The following is an 18,144-nucleotide window of genomic DNA, read 5'->3' on the forward strand; positions in this document are numbered from 1 at the left end:
GTGTTTTGGAAATGAAACTGCATTTATTGGTTGCATTTTGTCTTTGATTTGTGTTGGAAATGAAACTGCATTATTGTTCATTTTGTCTTTGATTTTGTGTTTGGAAATGAAACTGCAATTTATTTTTCATTTTGTTTGATTGTGTTTGAATGAAACTGCATATTGTTTCAATTTTGTCTTGATTTGTTGTTTGGAGGAGAAATCCACTTATTGTTGCAGTTTGTCCTTGATTTGTGTTTGGAAATGAAACTGCATATTATTGTGGCATTTTTGTTTTGAATTGTGTTTGGAAATGAAAACTGCATTTATTGTTTCATCTTTGTCTTTGATTTGTGTTTGGAAAATGAAATGCATTTATTGTTTTAGCATTTTGTCTTTGATTTGTGTTTGGTAAATGAAACGCATTTATTGTTTCATTTTGTCTTTGGATTTGTGTTTGGAAGGAGAAACTCCACTTATGTTGCAGTTTGTCTTTGATTTGTGTTTGGAAAAATGAAACTGCATTTATTGTTGGCATTTTGTCTTTGATTTGTGTTTGGACATGAAAACTGCATTTATTGTTTCATTTTGTCTTCTGGGGAATTTGGGGTTTGGTTTTTTTTTGGAAGGCAGAAGACTGCATTTATTGTTTCATTTTGTCTTATTTGAATTTTGACAGCTTACTCACTTATTGTTTTGCAGTTTGTCTTTTTGATTTGTGTTTTGGAAATGAAAACTGCATTTAATTTGTTGGCATTTTGGTCTGTTTGACTTGTGTTTGGAAAGTGATAACTGCAAATTTATTGTTTCATTTTGTCTTTGAATTTGTGTTTGGTAAATGATAACTGCATTTATTCGTTGCATTTTGTTCTTTGATTTGTGTTTGGAAATGAAACTGCATTATTGTTGCATTTTTGTCTTTGATTGTGTTTGGAAGAAACTGCATTATTGTTTCATTTTGTCTTTGATTTGTGTTTGGAAAATGAAGACTGCATTTATTGTTTCATTTTGTCTTTGATTTGTGTTTGGAGGAGAACTCCCACTTATTGTTGCAGTTTGTCTTTGATTGTGTTTGGAATGAACTGCATTTTATTGTTGCATTTTGTCTTGATTTGTGTTTGGAAATGAAACTGGGCCATTTAATTGTTTTCATTTTGTCTTTGATTGTGTTTGGAAATGTAAACTGTCATTTATTGTTACATTTTTGTATTTGATTTGTGTTTGGAAATGAAACTGCATTTTGTTTCAATTTTGTCTTTGATTTGTGTTTGGAGGAGAACTCCACTTATTGTTGCAGTTTGTCTTTTGATTTGTGTTTTGGAATGAAAATGGCATTTATTGTTGCATTTTGTCTTGATTTGTGTTTGGAAATGAAACTGCATTTATTGTTTCTTTTGTCTTTGATTTGTGTTTGGAGGAAACTGGCATTTATTGTTTCATTTGTCCTTTATTTGAATTTTTGAGCAGTTTACTCACTTATTTTGTGCGAGGTTTTGTCTTGATTTGTGTTTGGAAATGAAACTGCATTTATGTGGCATTTTGTCTTTGATTTGTGTTTGGAAAATGAAAACTGCATTTTATGTTTGCATTTTGTCTTTGATTTTGTTTGGAAGTGAAACTGGCAATTTATTGTTGCATTTTGTCCTTTGATTTGTGTTTGGAAATGAAACTGCATTTATTGTTTTCATTTTGTCTTTGATTTGTGTTTGGAGGAGTACTCCACTTATTGTTGCGTTTGTCTGAATTTGTGTTTGGGAATGAAAACTGCATTTTTGTTGCATTTTGTCTTGATTTGTGTTTGGAAATGAAAACTGCATTTATTTGTTTTAATTTTGTCTTATATTTTGAATTTTGAGCAGTTACTCCACTTATGTTGCAAGTTTGTCTTGAATTTGTGTTTTGAAATGAAATACTGCATTTATGTTGATTTTTGTCTCTTTTGACTAAATTATTAAATATATAGTCTAAAGTCAGGGTTTTTTTCATTTCTTCGGGGAGTGGTTTCCCAAACCTTTTTGTTTACGGTTATTGTAAATATTTAAAACTTGTCTCATCTTTGCCATGGAGAAGTGTCTATACTTGTCGTCATATGACATTTCATTTGCTTCACCACCTTGTGGTTGGTTTAAGTCTCTTAACATTTTTATACAACCGTCAATGACACCAAGAGCAGAATGGTTTTGGTCGACAATGAAATATTGGTTTACATTTTTTGAACGCAGATAGTTTTTTACATCATCTGATTTGAAAGAACTTTCACAGTCAGATGTCAGTTTTGTTGGATGGTATTTGTCAACGAATATTGTCAAAGCTGCTAAGATCTAAAATATTTGGACTGTAATGGTATGGCTTCACAGTATCTTGTGTTTTGACCGACAAATATTAGCCAGTATGGTGGTCCATCTTCTCTATACCTCGGAATGTTTTCCAAGATATCCATAAACCAAGCATTTGGTGAACTAAAGATTTTTATCATGAGTGCTTTCTTTGTCGCTTTAGAAACATAGGGGTCCTTGTTTGGATTCGTCATTTTTACCTATAAGAAATGGGTTTATTTGGCGCATTAGCAGGAGTTGCATCCAGATTTTTGCCCGCAGTGGGAACAATAGCCAGAGGTGTATTTGGAGTTGGAAGGAAGATTTTGAGTACATTAGGTATACTTAAAGAGAAAGCACAACCTATTATACAAACTGTACAGAAAGGTTGGGATGTAGCACGAGATGCAGCAAATCTTATTCCAAATCCTGAAACAAGAGGAAAAGTTCAAGGATGGATGGACAATGTAGGAAGACAAGCAGGAAACTATTATAACAAAGCAAATGACTACTATAACCAAGCAGGACACTATATGGACCAAGGTGAAAGATTCTTTAACAGAGGATATAACCATGCACAACAATGGGTAAACAATAACCAACCTCAACCGCCTCAAACGTGGGGAATGTAAAGTTTTTTACTGAGATGAAATGAACAATACAGCATTGAGACAAATGGGTTCAAGATGGATTTGTCGGCTTCCAGCAGTTACACAACGTGTTTGTCAAGTTCTTCCTATACCTCAGGAAGTTTTAGACCGACTTAAAAAACCTAAACAACCAGTTGAAAACAAACCAAACTAAAATTTTTTACTGAGATGAAATGACCGAAGAAGTTGAAACGGTAGATTTGACACCACAAACAAAAAGTTCAGAACCATTGTCAAAACCTGTCAAAGAACTTACAGATGAAGAGAAAAATTCAATAATAGAAAGTGCCAGGTCTGGAAATACAAACCCTAACTATAAAGTCACTTTTCATAGAAATGGAACGGCAAGTATCTCAAAAAAGAAACAGACTCTCACAAATAAAATATTGAAGTCTGAAGGAGCTTTCGAGACAACAGATGGAAAAGTTTACTTCACTGACCAACAGTTCATTATAGAACATCTCATTGACTTAGAGTCGAAATATTCTAAACTTTACAACAAACACAAAAAGTTGAAAGGAAAACAAAAACAAATGGCATAATGATATTTATGAAGATGTTGACAACACAACTGTTCCTGCAGGTGAGGTAAAGTCAGAGGAACCGAAAAGTGACGAAAAACCGATAGAAGAAGAGAAACCAAAAACTGAAGATAAACCAAAACCAAAGTTTAGTTTGGAAACTAAACCAAGTCAACCTTCATTAGCTGGTATGGGTTGGCGTCAAAGACTTATGGCAGCAGGCGGTTATGTTAAGTAAAGAAAAAAACATTTTTTTATTTTTATAAAAATGCCCCCATATAGAATGGATAGAAAGTCTGCTAGAATAAAAGCAGAGTTGCAAAGATATGGTTGGAGAGTTTCGAAGAAGTTTAAATATAGGAAGGGAAGACCCATAAAAGTCTATGACAAACTGGCTGGTCTGACCTACGAAATGGATTTGGAAACAGCACGTGCAAATTATCCAAACAGACTAGAGAGGTTAGAAGAAGAACGTCTTATGGACATGCCTTTCGATGTTAGTGAACCTCAAGTTGAAGGACACGACGGCTTTGCCAGATTCTACTGGAAACATGACGAACAATTGCATCCTTTGAGAAGGAAAAAAGGTAGTGCAGAGGATGGTCATGCTCCCATGGAAAGAACAAGATATGCATATGAGAAGTATCGTGAAGTTAGAAGTCAAATTACATCTGGTCGAACCTTTACAGTAAACTTTGACGAAGGAAAGAACAAAGAAGGCTTCATGGGTGTACTTGCTGCAATTCAAGATGGAAATAAGAAAGGATACAATCTCAGATTGACCATAACAGATTTGGATGGTCACATTTACTATGCACATGGCAATGTCACAACAGCTGCAATGCTTCTTGACGCTTTCAAGACTACAAAGAGAGAACAAATGGTTGACTCCGACTCAGACATTTTGAATGCAATTGAAGGAATTGCAAGTGTCAAGTTCGAATGGTACCAACCTAACCCTCAAGCAGTCAGACAACATGCTGGATACTTCCCCTTCATAAATAAGTCTGACATTGACTTGACAAGGTATGGAATTTACAATTCAATTGAAACAATTGTCAACGAACCTTGCATTCTTACATGTCTCAGGAACTCTGGTCTTGTTACAGAAGAGAAGATGAAGTATCTTGAGTCATGTGTGAAGACAAGGTACATTCTCAGAGGTCAATTGGCAAAAATTGCACCGTTGGCAAATGTCAATATCCGAGTCAGCATACCTACAGCTAAAGGTTCTTCACATGACGACTATGTTGTTGAGTTCAATTTACCATGGTTGAAGATTGTAATTGTCCACAACCACTTCATGTTGAACGAAAGTCTTACAAACCCATTGTTCGGAAAAGGCAAGTGCAACATTGTCAGAGCTGTAAACATTCTTTTCGAGAAAGGTTTGTTGGAACCAATTCCAGATGACAAGCTGACAGAAACTTTTGTACCAAAAGACGAAACAAACTTTTCACTGTTAGCAAGACCAAAAGTTGTTCCAGACAAAGTTCTAGTACAAAAGAAGTACACAATTCCACAAGGAGTTGGATTGTTCGGATACCAACCTGAACCAGAAGAACTTCCAATGAGGTTGCAAGAACTTCAAGATGCTATAAACAAACTTCCATTGAGACATCCAATTGACGTCAAATTGTATTGGAGAGCATCTGAGTTAGGTCAGAAGGTTTTATATGAAACAGGTTGCTTCGACGATGTTTATGAGATAACAGGAGAAGTTTCTCAGAAGATAAGAGACTCACTTGAATTTCCACAAACTGGACCAATTGGTTGCGACAAGTTCGACTCAAACGAAAAGATATACTATGTCGACCTTAACGCTGCATACATGAGGTTTGTCCAATATATTCCGACTGGAATTCCAAACGAAGATGGTGAGTTTCCGGGAAGGAACTATACAGTTGGAAAAGTCATACAACAACTGTATGATATTAGGAAAGCTTCAAACCCCAAACTTGCAATGACACTCAAATTGCTTATGAATTCGACATGGGGATATTCCATTAAGAAACCTTCAAGAGATGAAGAGTAAACATTATGAGAAGGTCGACAACTTTGTTGAAAGGTTTTCTCCTTTTGTTTTTGAAGTACGAATTCACTCAAGGTCAAAGTGGCTTAGTAACCACATTAAAACCTATTTCGAACATTGGTCTTACCCTCAGTTCGCAAAAGCAGTCCTTGACAACTACAACAAATTCTTCTCCGAAGTCAAAATCAAAGTGAAGGTTTACTATGAGAACATTGACGCACTCATGACGAACGAAGAAGGGTTACAACAAAACTCATTGAAATGGGTTTAGTCGGTGAGATGGGTCAATTTCAAATTGGACAAAATTTTCACCGAAGTTCATGTTCCTCTCCAAGCGTAAGTACTGGGGCATACTTGAAGACGGCACAGAAATAAAACATTGCATGAAATAAAAAATTTTTATTCGAATTTGAATTAAAATGTGGGAATTCTTGGGAACGGGAAAGGCTTATTTACTTGAGGAACAGGTAAAGGTGTGGAGGTGGAGTGGTGGCAACCAGTCCATTTTATATTCCTTCCTAGCTAATTTCCGTTTAATTTCATGGTCGCCCTCGGAGTCTTTGAATCGGACAGGTCGAGTTACACCATTCTTGGTCTCAAACTCATATATAACCTGTTTGTCTGTATTTTCATCGACTATGGCACGAGACACGAACATTGACAACGGACAAAAAGTGTCATTTCGGATGGTCACGCAGCCAATCGCATTCGAGCACTTCGAAGAAGCCTTACGTTCCAAGGGAGAGGGTGTCTGGTGCAAGGCAGAGGTCATGAAACTCTACGAGCAGTACATCCTCAATGCCTGGGAGGACAAATCGTCCTTGGATTGGCAATTCTACCAACTCCTCTGGGACGACCTCCTACGCAACTGGGATAACGAAAGAGCCCAATTCAAAGGTCGGGAACTAATTTTGCAAATTACCCTTAATTTAACATACTTATCCAAATAAACACCTAAATTTACTTGGGGTTTCCCCCTAAAATAAAATTTTTTACTCTTAGAACACTCGAGGTTCTCCTTACGGTTGTGAGCTTGTCACCGTCAATGTGTCTGACCTTCGTCTTCTTGCCTGGATTTGGAACCCATTGAATTGCGACAAGCTTGCCCATGGAGATTGAACCGCGATTCCGAAGGTTAAGGTTCAAGTGTCCCAAGTTGTTGAGGACTGGTGTAAGAACCTTGCCGGTCTCCCTGTTGCGGATTTGGTATGGGTAGGGTTGGGAAATTTCGTAACCGTCATCGCAACAAGGGTTGCCATGTAGCGGCTTCAGGAACTTCTTCGTGTTTCTCTTCTTCCTCTTCTTCCTCTTCTTCCTCTTCTTCCTCGACAATTCCTTCTTCAATTTGGTACTCACGAAGTACGGTGTTGCATGTTCTGTCCTTTCGAGTACCTTCCAGATGGCGTCTATCTCTTCGAAGAAACGGTAGATGAGTCTGGCAAGGTCTCGGTTCTCTCTCGTAATTGCGCAAGGTTCCGAAATCGTTCAGGCATTTCTCATTGGAAGCTTGGTTCATGAGGACATCGGCTTTGAGATTGGTCATCTCTGTCATAAGACTACTTTGGAGAGTCTTAATGGTGTGTCAGATGAGCTTTCAATTGGGCAATTTGAATTTGAACTGGGCGCTTGTCTGGCAACCTGAAAGGACATCTGCTATTGTGTTCGGCTTCGGTGCTTGTTCGGACATCGAAAAAATGAAGTGGTTTGAGAAGGCGTTTTACTTCAAAAAGCTTGTTATGACAGTTATGTCATACAACAAGTTTAAAATAATATCTTGTTCTTCTTCTGAACGTTGTTGTCTCTTCCGATAAAAGTTTCGAACATGAGAACCAAAAAACGTTTTTTGAGATTCGGAAGAGTTCAGCAAACGTTCATATTCCGGATATGTGGGAGCAGTTCGAAACATCTGAGCTGACTTTCGGACAAAATTGGGACAATGTCAAAAATTCATCTTTGGTCGGACTGCTTGAAGGTAAGTCCCTTACATGTAAGTAGCTCTGGTAAAGTCTTCTCATTTCTGCTAACTTTTGGAGTATAGCTTCGTAGTTTAGAAGTTTTAATTTTAATTGTCTTATTCCACTCTTGACATCTAAACGGTAACTATCCATGAGGTCAAGAGTAGCTTTGGTAGCTTTAAGTGGAGCTATTGTTCCTTGACTTCTGCAATTTTGGTTGCAATTGTGGTTTGAGCTCCTTCAAGTTCGCCGTCTATGTCGTTCTCAACGCCTTCAACCATGGCTTGAAACTCTTCATCGGTCCATTGAGATTGGTGTGGACGAATTTAACTTGCTTCATTCAAAAAATGAAAAAAAATGTTTTTACTCAAAACGTTAAGGTTGACTGAACTGGTTGATGTCGCCTTCACAGGTTATGTAGAACGGCTGACCCGAGAAGTGAAGGAGAGACTGAATTGCCAATTTCATATGGTAGGGGTTCTCCTTGTTTGGTATTTTTATCCAAGGACGTTTGTTTAGGAACTTAACAAGAGTTTCTCTTTTGGCGTCCTTTATGTCGTCGAAAGGAGTTTTTTCTGGTATTTGAATTGGAATTCCAGTCGAAGTCTCGAGATTCAAGCAGCCCTTCCAGAAATAGCGGTGAACTTGACCTTGGGCTTCATTACCCTGCGCAAGTACTGCTTAACAACTTCATTTATCTCTATAAGGTAAATTGCCTCGTCAAATCCTTCTGGCATTCCGAGTCCTTCCATCCGACAGGAAAATATTTTCCCGACAACTTGAAAAATTTTCCGGACAAAGGGAAAAAATTTTCCCGACGACAGGAAGAACTCTTCCAGTTGTCCGTCCGTAAACCATTCAAATTTTCGAAAATTGAGAACTTTTTGGTCGAACTTCAGAAAAAGTTTTCCTTCCGACAGAAAAAGTTTTTCTTCCGACAGAAAAAGTTTTTTCTTCCGACAGAAAAAGTTTTTTCTTTCCGACAGAAAAATATTTTCCATCCCACAGGACACAAACGGATGACTACGTACCACCAACCGAGCCCATTCCCAAACCAGAGGAACCTAAAAGCACCAGCCCCTGCCACCTCAGTTCCAGCAAGTACCTCCGATTTACTACCAATTTCCACCTCATAGGTTACTACCCACCAACAAGGCTTCCCGAACTACCTCCTCAGCCTATGCCTTACTTCCCCAACCCTTGGATGTTATGCAAAACCCTGCCCCACAATTCCAATCTCAATCCAAGAGAGACCAAGAGTTCGAAGAAGGTCTGAACCGTTTACGCAAAGAGTATGCCACACCCCTATGGAAGACGACAGGCTTTCAGTCTCTTCCCTCAAATCGACCGATTCGACTCGTACCACAGATTCGGTTCGTGACCGTGAAGACTACCTTCAAGCAGTCTGAGAGACTCTTCATCCTACAATCTTTTACAGTTGGAGCTCTCAAGAAACATGCGCAATTACGAAGGTCAGACACCAGCTGGAGACCGCAAAACAGATGTACTCGCAAGAGCCGTTCCAACTGGTCAAGACAAAGACTGAGATAGTCGACTTCATTCTTGCAGCTTGCCCATACAAGTAAAAAAATAAACAATTACGAGTTAAACTTTTTATTCTTTCTTTTCTGAGTTGTTTAGAGCTGGTTTCTCTTGTAGGAACCTTTCGTTACTCTTCCATGGTCATGTAATTGCGAATTTTTGTACGCAATTCCAGTTCGTTGTTTTTGAACCTGATGTATGTAACGCTTCCATCCCTCCTCAGGGAAGTAAGCTGCTAACATCTGACCAAGTTTTCTCGGTGACTCGGAGCTCATAAAAAATGTCACTTTTAAACGTTAAGTTTTTAGTCTTATTTTACCCTTTGTTTACCCTTTGTTTGTCAAGTAGTATTGGAGTGCAATTTCTCCAAATTCTCTGTGTCGGAGTTCTTCAGCATTTTCCAAGGTGTACCTGGAGAACTCAAGAAGTTGTCAAGAAGATACTGCCATGCTGCTCTTCTGAGTTCGTCGGTATTTTGGAAGTGTTGCACCTTCGAGTCTTCTGACATGAAAAAAATGACACTTTTTCAGCAAAAATAATGTTTAGGTGAAGTGTGAGATCTCACCTGTTTTTTCACCTCTTTTTCTCACCTCTGAATTTGTCATGAATTTTCCCGAAATAAAAAATAAAGTTAGTTTTATTTTTATTTATTTTTTTATCCGGAATATAAAGACAGATATGTCAACATCAGAGAACACAACAACAGTTATAGTCCATGAAGCCATAAATGAAGAATACGAGTACATACAGTTTAACAAACAAACTCCGTCTCATTCGTTCGGTCAAAGACGATATGTACCAAATGCAAAGTATTTTGACAGCATGTTTTGCTCCAGATACCAAACATACAGACGATTGGTTCAAAAACCAAAGCACACAAGAACTTTTGAGCGAAGCACAGCGAGACCGACTTTTTTCGGGGTCGCCTAAAACTCATGAAAATCGTAAAAATTTGCCAAATGGTTTGAGAGGTTGGTATGTACATAGACTTCTTGTAAATGCTGTTGCAATGTGGGCTTCGCCTCGTTAGCTTGGTATATTTACAGACTTCTTGACGAAATTCATAGACAAGAACGTGAAGAGATGGAAAAGAAACTTCAAGCAAAAAATGAAGTCATTGAAGCAAAAGACAAAAGCATTCAGAAAAGAATACCACGTTCGGTACAAAAGGAAAGGAAAAGAACTATAAGTATATGATTTATACTGAAGAGATGGAAAATGAAGAAGATAAAGATATGGTTATGTTGCATTTAGTCAGAAGAAACAACAAAAGCTTTTACGACCTTGCTAAGATTTACAAATCTGACAGAAATTGGTTCTATCGCGAAAACTTACCGATTTCAATGACACCGAATGAAGATGTGAAACAAATAGTTCAAGATACGTTACCTCAAACACACTATGATATGAAAGGTTGTACAATACTTACCTTCAAAGAAGATTTGCCATTGTTAAAGGAAAAAAATAACAGAGTATTTTTGACAACTTCAAACAAGCAGAGTAAATGAACTCTTTATTTTTCAAGCTTGACTTTTTACAATTTGAACTTTGTTCGCGTAGATATGAATTCTGAAAGAAGTATGAGGGTCTTGTATGACTTTGTACTTCTCCCAGAGTTCATGTCTGTCAAACTTACCTGCCATGGACTCTTTCATAAGTTCCATGAAATCGTCTTCGGACAATCCGGGAAAAGTACAATGTCAGTAAGTATTCTCTTTACATCCTTACTTAAACTCTTTGCTGTCTGTACACAAATGACAACTGAAATGTTAAAGTGTCTGAGCTTCTTAAGAATTCGACACATATCTTGTTCTCTATTCTTTAACAAAGGATGAGAAGCAAGTCATCTAAGATAAGAAGACATCTATGAGGGTAAGTCTTCCAATCGTAAGATTGCAATTTCTTCGAAATGTATTCTATCTCTTTCTGTTTGTTTCTAAGTGTTCTTCTCTAATATTCTCTGCATTTCCTCATTAGGGTCTTAAACTTAGAATTTATATACTCATTATAGCATTATACTTCAAAACTCTTCTTTGGTACTTCTTTATCCAATCTAACAACTCAGAGTCTTTATACATACTAACTTAGACTTCTTTATAATATCTTTGAACGAATTGACGGTTTGGTCAAATTGACCAGAAGTACTACAAATAACAACTAACTCATAGAATGGTTCTTCTCATCTAGTTCTTGTTGTTGTGCAGCCATTTTAGATAAGTGAAAGTCTTACCCGACCCAGGTGGTGCAATTAGACCTGTTATACCATTCTGAGCAAATAAGAACTTGTCAATGTATAGGTTTTATCTGAGCATTTTCTAACTTCCTCTTGTTCTTGTTTAAAACATTCTCAAATTTTTTGTCAATGTCAGCAAACTTTTTTTCTAACATATTTTTAGAAAAATTAAAATTTTTATCTTTTAGAAAATGTCTAGCGATTTCGCTATCTATATTCGAGACAAGCTTTTCGACAGCAAAACATCTGTCGACCATAAAATCTTACATAGTGTAAAACAAGAAAGGTGAATTGTTCTAAAGTTCTGTTTCTGGGAATATGACAAGAACCATAAAAACATTAAGCAGAGCAGTCTTAAAATTTGTCAATGACAACTTGTTGACAGAGATGACGCCTCTTGGAGAGATGAAGTCCAACAAACTTCTTAGAATGCAAAGAAGACACATGCGCTGTTCTTGAAGATGAAATAGAAAACAGAATAGATGAGCTATTAAAGGACAAAGAACTTTTACATAAATATGTCGCGCCAAATTTGACATAACTCCACCAGAAAAGAAGAAGAGAGAAAAGAAAGAAAAGAAAGTAGAAGAAGAGAAGAAAGTAGAAGAGAAGAAAGTAGAAGAGAAGAAAGAACCTGAACCAGTTCCAGAAAAAAAGAAATTTGACATGTAAAAATAAAATTTTATTTTTAGAACATTTCTGGGTCAATGTCAATGTTCTCTTCCTCTTTAGGGCAAACACTGGCTTAGACTCTAAAATTCTTTTTACCCAATTTACCTTGAACTTCAACTATCTTAGACTCATAATATTCATAGTCGTCTGCTTTCTTTGGTTCATAAGGTATAACAAGTTTGTATGCTTTGCCTTCTTTAAGGTTTGAGAACCTTCTGTCAAAAACTTTCTTTGACTGTTAACAAACCTTCTATGTCTAAGTCTTCAATTTCGCACCATTTTTAGTCACAATAGCAAACTTAACTGGTTCGATGTTCCAAACTTTGCTGAATGAAGACTTTTCAAAATGGTAGAAGTAAACATTCAAAATATGTGAATGGTCTAGTTCTTCTTTAAGTCCTGACATGTACTTGTTTACTGAGATGAATTTTGCCATCTTTTCTATCGGATAAAAAAATATTTTTTTTAAATTTACTCATAAAAATTTTCTTTGTATATACACCATTCTGTACGTCTAAAAGACTTTTGACATTTGCCAAGAATGTTCGTTTAGACGCTGTCATATAACCATATTCTTGACAATATTGTTTATACGAATCGTACAATGACCTTTCATCTAATGACACAAAGTCAGTTTCATCTATGAACAGTTCATATACACTCTTGTTTGCTTCTAACAATGTTTGTCTCTCTTCGGTATGTGGAATTTGTCTTGGATTGAACTTTGAAATATCTAATGTCATAAAATATGAGAACAAGTGGTTGTAAAAAGTCAGATGTCAAAGTTTCTGCTAAGTCGTCAAATATTCTGTATCTTGCATATGAGCTTCTGACGTTCTGACAACTACATATCTTCTGTCAGAACTTTCTAACTTCATCGGAACAGAATTGTTTGAAACCATAATGAAGTTTGCAACATTTTCACAAACTCTTTGGTCTTTATACTTTCTTTCAACAACTCCAACTTTATCTGTTATAAGACTCTTCAAAGCATCTGAGTTCAAAACTTTTGTTGTATCTATACTTTGAAGTTCATTGCAAACTATAAGTTTCATATTCTCAATTGAGGAGTTAAACTTGCCACAGATGTTTTCTAAGTTTGTCATATTCGGGTTCGAATTCTCTTTAACAGTTTTGCATAACATCTGTAAAGAATGTGTTCTTACCTGTTCCTTGTTTTCCAATTATAATGAGAGCAGTTTCATTTTTAGCACTTGGATGTTGTAAGATGTTTGCAAACCAACATATAGATTACTCATAGACTCTTTCGTTTCCATTGCATATAATTTCTTTGACATGGTCTAACCAAGCTCTATAATATTTTCTTTCCATTCTACTTGTTCATATTTATATCCAGTGAAGATAGAATAGAAGTTTGGAGAAGGTGTATAGAACTTTATACCTCGAACTGAAAAATCTTCTAACTTTGACAATAATATCCCAAGCATCTAACATCTTCATGCCAACTTGTACAACTTTTATTTTCTTAAGTTTCTGTCTACATTCTTGTTCAGACACTATTGTTGCTCTTGGTTTTGTTTAAAGACTACATCCCATTCTTTCATAACATAACATCTGGGGCAGAGTTCAACATAAATGACTAAACGTTTCAAATTCTCGACTGCTTTGTTATAGTCTCGAAATGGACACATATTTTGAATGCTTGGAAGTCATAAAATCTGAAACATCTATTCTGTACATTTTTATAAAAATAAAAAAATATTTTTTTTATTCTTGACTTTGTTGTTGCATTTGTTGCATTTGTTGTTCTTGAGCTATTTGTTGTTGAATTGTTCTTGTAATACAATACTTTCACCAGTTGCATCTTCCAATTCGAAACTTTCTGCCGTCATTGACAAATACATAGGACATAAAAGTTTTACAGGAACAAAGTTTGCGTCAACTAATGTCAACGTTATACTTGCCAAAGTGTTTGAGTCACTAAGGTTGAAAATTCTGCATTCGAATAACAATAGGCAAACCAGCAGAGAAAGTATGTTTATTGACGCATAAGTATCTTTTGGTCATAATAGTTTCTGTCGACATTCGAATAACACTTTGAACCTAAGTTTGAAACAATATATAAGATTGGTGTGCTTAATGTCAATGGAATAGACATTCCTTGTATGACACCTTTCCTGTTATAGGAAACTGTTGGTAGTAAAAACCAGATATAATTTTGTATTATAGCTCATATTGTTATAGTAAACTCAGTCGGACATCCAAACATAATGAAACCTGCTCTAGTTGCAGCACATGTTACACTCGTCCTTAAAGTATTAAATAAGTCAACAAAACCTGTTGGTGTATATCTGAGTAAGTATCTTCAAAGGAGTATTTTTTACCATTCACAACAATAAAATCTTCTGGTGTCAAAAGAGCAAAACAGGCTTTAGTCGTCATTGTGTTTAAGGTTAGTTTACAATATCGTCCTTGAGGACTTTGTAAGTTTGTTGTTATAGAATTATATGACTCAGGGTTTTTAGTCGTAATAGTTAAACCATTATGTCTTCTGCCATTTACATATATTTAAAAGTTTTTCTGAAAGTGGAGAAGAACTTCATCTAAACTTTCACATGGCGTTTCTTGAAGTTCTCTGTCTAAGAAGTTTCAAATATTTTGTAAAGACATAGAACTTTCCTTTGTCTACACGAACAAACAAAACAGGGTCTTTCATATCGTTCAAAAGTGTGTAAAGTCCTTTACATGAAATAAAGTCTATATTATTTTTCTTCAAACATCTTTCAAGAAGTTTTGACATTTTTACTTAGCAAATAAATTTTAATGAAATGTTGTGGTCGTCAAATATTTTTATAACGTCTGGAAACTATACTTTAAGTTCAACGTTTCACCTCCTTTCATAACGTATATCTTGTCAATGACATTATATGAAACACCACAGCAACTAATGTCGGGTTCTATTTCTTTGATGTTTATATCGTCTGCCTCTGTCAAAAGTTTCAATAGTTCTTTCAAAACTTCATGAGGTGCAATGACATATGAGTTCACTTTTACAGGGTTGTGTTCGACCAAGTTTAACATTATACTTAAAGCTTGACAAATCTTCTCCTGAGTTTGAAGTTTGGTCTTTAAGTTGTTGGTAGTCGTTCGAATATCTGCAACAGAACTTAAGTCTCTGCTAACTTCAGGATATGTTGGTTCTTTTTACAGGAACAATTGTTATACCATCTTCGTCTTCGTATGGTTTCCCCACTTCAACATCTCTGTCTTTGACATTGACAACAACACTTTGACTGTTTGTTTGAGTTGGTGAATTTAACTTCACATCTGCCACCGCCATTAAACCTTTTGAAACACTTACGCTTCTATTTTTCGGAAATGACATTTTACTTAGAATAAAAAGATGGACGTATTCGAGTATCTCTTCGAATTGAAGCAGAACAAAGTTTACACACACAACAATACAAATACATTGACAGAATATTCTTTACACAAACAATGGTAAATGTTATAGAATAGCAATATTTGCTGAACCAAAATATTTCCATAAAGCAAAGAAAGTTGGTATAACTGAAATGGTGAAAGTTCTTGACGTTGACAAAAATATAACTTCAAAACTTACAGATATTTCTAAAGGAAAGTTTATAATACAATATTATGTCAAAACTGGCGTACTGTCAATATTTGACGGAGAGAAGTCAGTTCAAGAACAACTTACTGACCTGCTGCCAAAATCTGCTCGATGGAAGCTGTCGTTATGCCAATCTGAGGAGCCCCAGCAGTTTCATCGAACGAATCTTCAAAAGAGCATCTTCCGTGAAAATGCTATTGGTTTTGTAAACTTCTTTGCTCTCAATTCATCTGGACCGTCTCTGTCACCAGTATATTGTATTTGAACTGTACCAACAGTTGAAATACCACCCATAAAGTCTTCTGAGTCAGCAAATGGAATGCCAAGCCAAAAGTTTGAACGGTCTCCATTTGTATATTGAGTTTTTTGACCTCCTGTATGAGTCCATACTTTCACATATGGCATAATAGAACCTTTGCATTCAGGTTAATGTTTGTTTGTGAAGTTGTTGTTAAAGTTCATAGCATCTAATGTCAAGTTGTATGACCTCATATCCTCAACTGTAGAATATTCTTCTCTTGGATAATTATTTGCCATCTATGTTTATATGATATTTAATACCGGGGTTGTAGAAAACAAGAATAGTCATTTATAGTTCGTCTGAACAGTACAAACATAGTATCTGCATGTTTCATTGCAGTTGTTAAAGCAATATCTGTTCTTGCACCTGGGTCAGCACTTTGGTTTCCAACTTCACCTGCAAAGTCTTTGACAGATATTTGGTGTTATAGGGAACATAAGTGGAACTGCAATATATTTGGCAGCTAAAGCATTTGAAATATCTGGTCCAACATATAGACTGCAAGTCTGCTTTCTATTCTCTTGCATTCAAATTTTTCGCATGTAAACTTAACTGCTGGTCCCAAGCAGTTCAGCAGCATTGAAATAATAGTTTACTTCATTGTTGAAGTTTGAAAACCAAAGTCTAAGTCAACTTTGTCTTTGCAAAAAGCACAGAACTTGGCTCCACCAGTTTCCAGCTACAGTAATGCTGAATGGGTCTGTGTTGGTGCAATGACTAAGTTATTTTTGCTTGGAGTAAGTTCGATAGAAATTTTTCCTGCCAGTTTGGCAAGTATCTTAAAAACCTGAAGATGAGGAAAGATGACAAAGGAACTCTAAGTTTCAGTTTTACTTTAGTGGCAGCAGTTCCATCTGAACCAGAAAGGTTAACATAAACTCCTGGAACGTTAGGGTCAAGTCTTCTTATTTTCTCAATATTTGCATACTGGTCTGTTTGTTCTCTAGCTTGTGGTTGTACTGAGTTTCTCAAACGAACCATTCATAGTTTGCCCATGTTTACTGTTTGAACTAAGTCAGAGTAGAATATATCTTATATCCCATGAAAACTTCTGGAGCATATTGGTATCCGACATAGAAAATTCCATTGCAACCTTTCTTGTCAGACAACTTGGCAGAAGGTTTTATTTCAATGTCTTGTTCCACGTATAAGAATGAGTTGTCAATAGAAATAATATGAAACCTGTCGCAAGCAATATCTACTGTTGTTGAAGAACCTTCTCCAAACTCACCTACGTTTCCATAAGAAACAGCAGTTGTATATTCGTAAGTTCCAGGAACTATTTCTGACCTTCTAATGGCATTGTCGCATTCGTTATACCATTCGGAAACATTTCCGTTCATAGCATCCAAAACTGTTGGCGTTATATTCTGAGCGGCGTACATTTCATATGGGTAAAATATAGAAATAGTTGGATTTATATATCATAATAGAACCCACTCGTACCAAGCTTTACTTTGTTCTACTCTTCTTCTTTGGTGTCGCTTTTGGTAACTTGCCCTCTGCTTCAAGTTGTTGCATCTTTGCCTCATGTTCACCTAGTATGTTGTAAATTTCCCATTTCCTTTTTGCCTTTGGGCTCTGGTCGCCCATCTCAGGTAACCTATATCCTAGAAAGATTTTGTCATAGTTTGTATTTGAGTCTTCGCTTATTGTTTGCATGACTCTTTCCTGAGTTTCCGGTTCAAGCTCTTCAAATATAGCTTGTCCATATGGAATAAGCTCGTTTCCAAATATATGTTTTTGTAGCCATTCTGGTTTTCTTCCATGTACCAATAATATTTTGTGAATGGGAAAGCTTTTACCCAATGTTTCAGTCTTGCGTCATTTATTTCTGTAGTTGGTTTTATTTTGTCAAGGAACATGTTTTCAATACTAACATTTCATTTGGTACTGTCCATTTGAGTTTTCTTAAATATTCATCCCTTCTCGTTCATTGTCTGCAAAGTAAGTTTTTATGACATTTTGTAAACTTTCGTTTGCAAGGTCATGTACAATAGTTCTCTTCCTTCTCTCTCCCTAAACTTTCTTTCTAAACTCTTCACCAAATATACCATCTCTATGGTTCTGTGTAGTCTTTGAGATAAATGTTCTAGAACGTCAGGTGTTATATTTCCATCAGCCATGTTCATTTCATACTGGTCCAAAATATCTGCATCTTTCATATCTTTCAATGCATTAAAGCCGCGCTGAAAATACCAGCTACATCTGGTTCACCATTCACTTCCATTGCGTCTACAACTTCTTGGAATTGTGGTTGTAAGTTTATGAACCACCTATCCGGATTAGCTTTATGACCCCATCTCATTGTAGTTCCATCGTCTGCAGAAACAAAAGTAGGTTTGTTTCCAT

At 36.1% G+C, this 18,144-nt stretch overlaps 6 protein-coding genes and 3 pseudogenes across 9 annotated transcripts, besides 2 other annotated features; 7 read left to right on the top strand and 2 right to left on the bottom strand.

The window, feature by feature from the left end:
- Positions 1–1,932: part of a mobile genetic element that runs on past the window's edge.
- Positions 1,909–17,182: a mobile genetic element.
- Positions 2,525–2,926, top strand: TVAGG3_0469860 (uncharacterized protein; the record flags this gene model as incomplete). The annotated part of the gene is made up of 1 exon (XM_051235460.1): positions 2,525–2,926. The coding sequence occupies one exon, from the start codon at positions 2,525–2,527 to the stop codon at positions 2,924–2,926; it is 402 nt and encodes a 133-aa protein (XP_051093284.1).
- Positions 2,946–3,098, top strand: TVAGG3_0469870 (uncharacterized protein; the record flags this gene model as incomplete). The annotated part of the gene is made up of 1 exon (XM_051235461.1): positions 2,946–3,098. One exon carries the CDS (start codon positions 2,946–2,948, stop codon positions 3,096–3,098), a length of 153 nt encoding a protein of 50 aa, XP_051093285.1.
- Positions 3,118–3,447, top strand: TVAGG3_0469880 (uncharacterized protein; the record flags this gene model as incomplete). Its single annotated transcript, XM_051235462.1, has 1 exon — positions 3,118–3,447. A coding segment is annotated over one exon (330 nt), but the record flags the coding sequence as incomplete, so codon positions are not given.
- On the top strand, positions 3,749–4,770 carry TVAGG3_0469890 (uncharacterized protein; the record flags this gene model as incomplete). The annotated part of the gene is made up of 1 exon (XM_051235463.1): positions 3,749–4,770. A coding segment is annotated over one exon (1,022 nt), but the record flags the coding sequence as incomplete, so codon positions are not given.
- On the top strand, positions 6,184–6,447 carry TVAGG3_0469900 (uncharacterized protein; the record flags this gene model as incomplete). Its single annotated transcript, XM_051235464.1, has 1 exon — positions 6,184–6,447. One exon carries the CDS (start codon positions 6,184–6,186, stop codon positions 6,445–6,447), a length of 264 nt encoding a protein of 87 aa, XP_051093288.1.
- On the bottom strand, positions 7,844–8,204 carry TVAGG3_0469910 (annotated as a pseudogene). The gene has a single exon. A coding segment is annotated over exon 1 (361 nt).
- TVAGG3_0469920 lies at positions 8,662–9,038 on the top strand (annotated as a pseudogene). Its single transcript has one exon. A coding segment is annotated over exon 1 (377 nt).
- Positions 9,673–10,183, top strand: TVAGG3_0469930 (annotated as a pseudogene). Its single transcript has one exon. A coding segment is annotated over exon 1 (511 nt).
- A 62-nt stretch (positions 17,183–17,244) lies between the features above and the next one.
- Positions 17,245–17,454, bottom strand: TVAGG3_0469940 (protein of unknown function, DUF4106 family; the record flags this gene model as incomplete). Its single annotated transcript, XM_051235465.1, has 1 exon — positions 17,245–17,454. The coding sequence occupies one exon, from the start codon at positions 17,452–17,454 to the stop codon at positions 17,245–17,247; it is 210 nt and encodes a 69-aa protein (XP_051093289.1).
- Positions 17,455–18,144: the final 690 nt, after the last annotated feature.

The sequence above is a fragment of the Trichomonas vaginalis genome, chromosome II, assembly GCF_026262505.1.
Source record: "Trichomonas vaginalis G3 chromosome II, whole genome shotgun sequence".
Classification (NCBI taxonomy): domain Eukaryota; phylum Parabasalia; order Trichomonadida; family Trichomonadidae; genus Trichomonas; species Trichomonas vaginalis.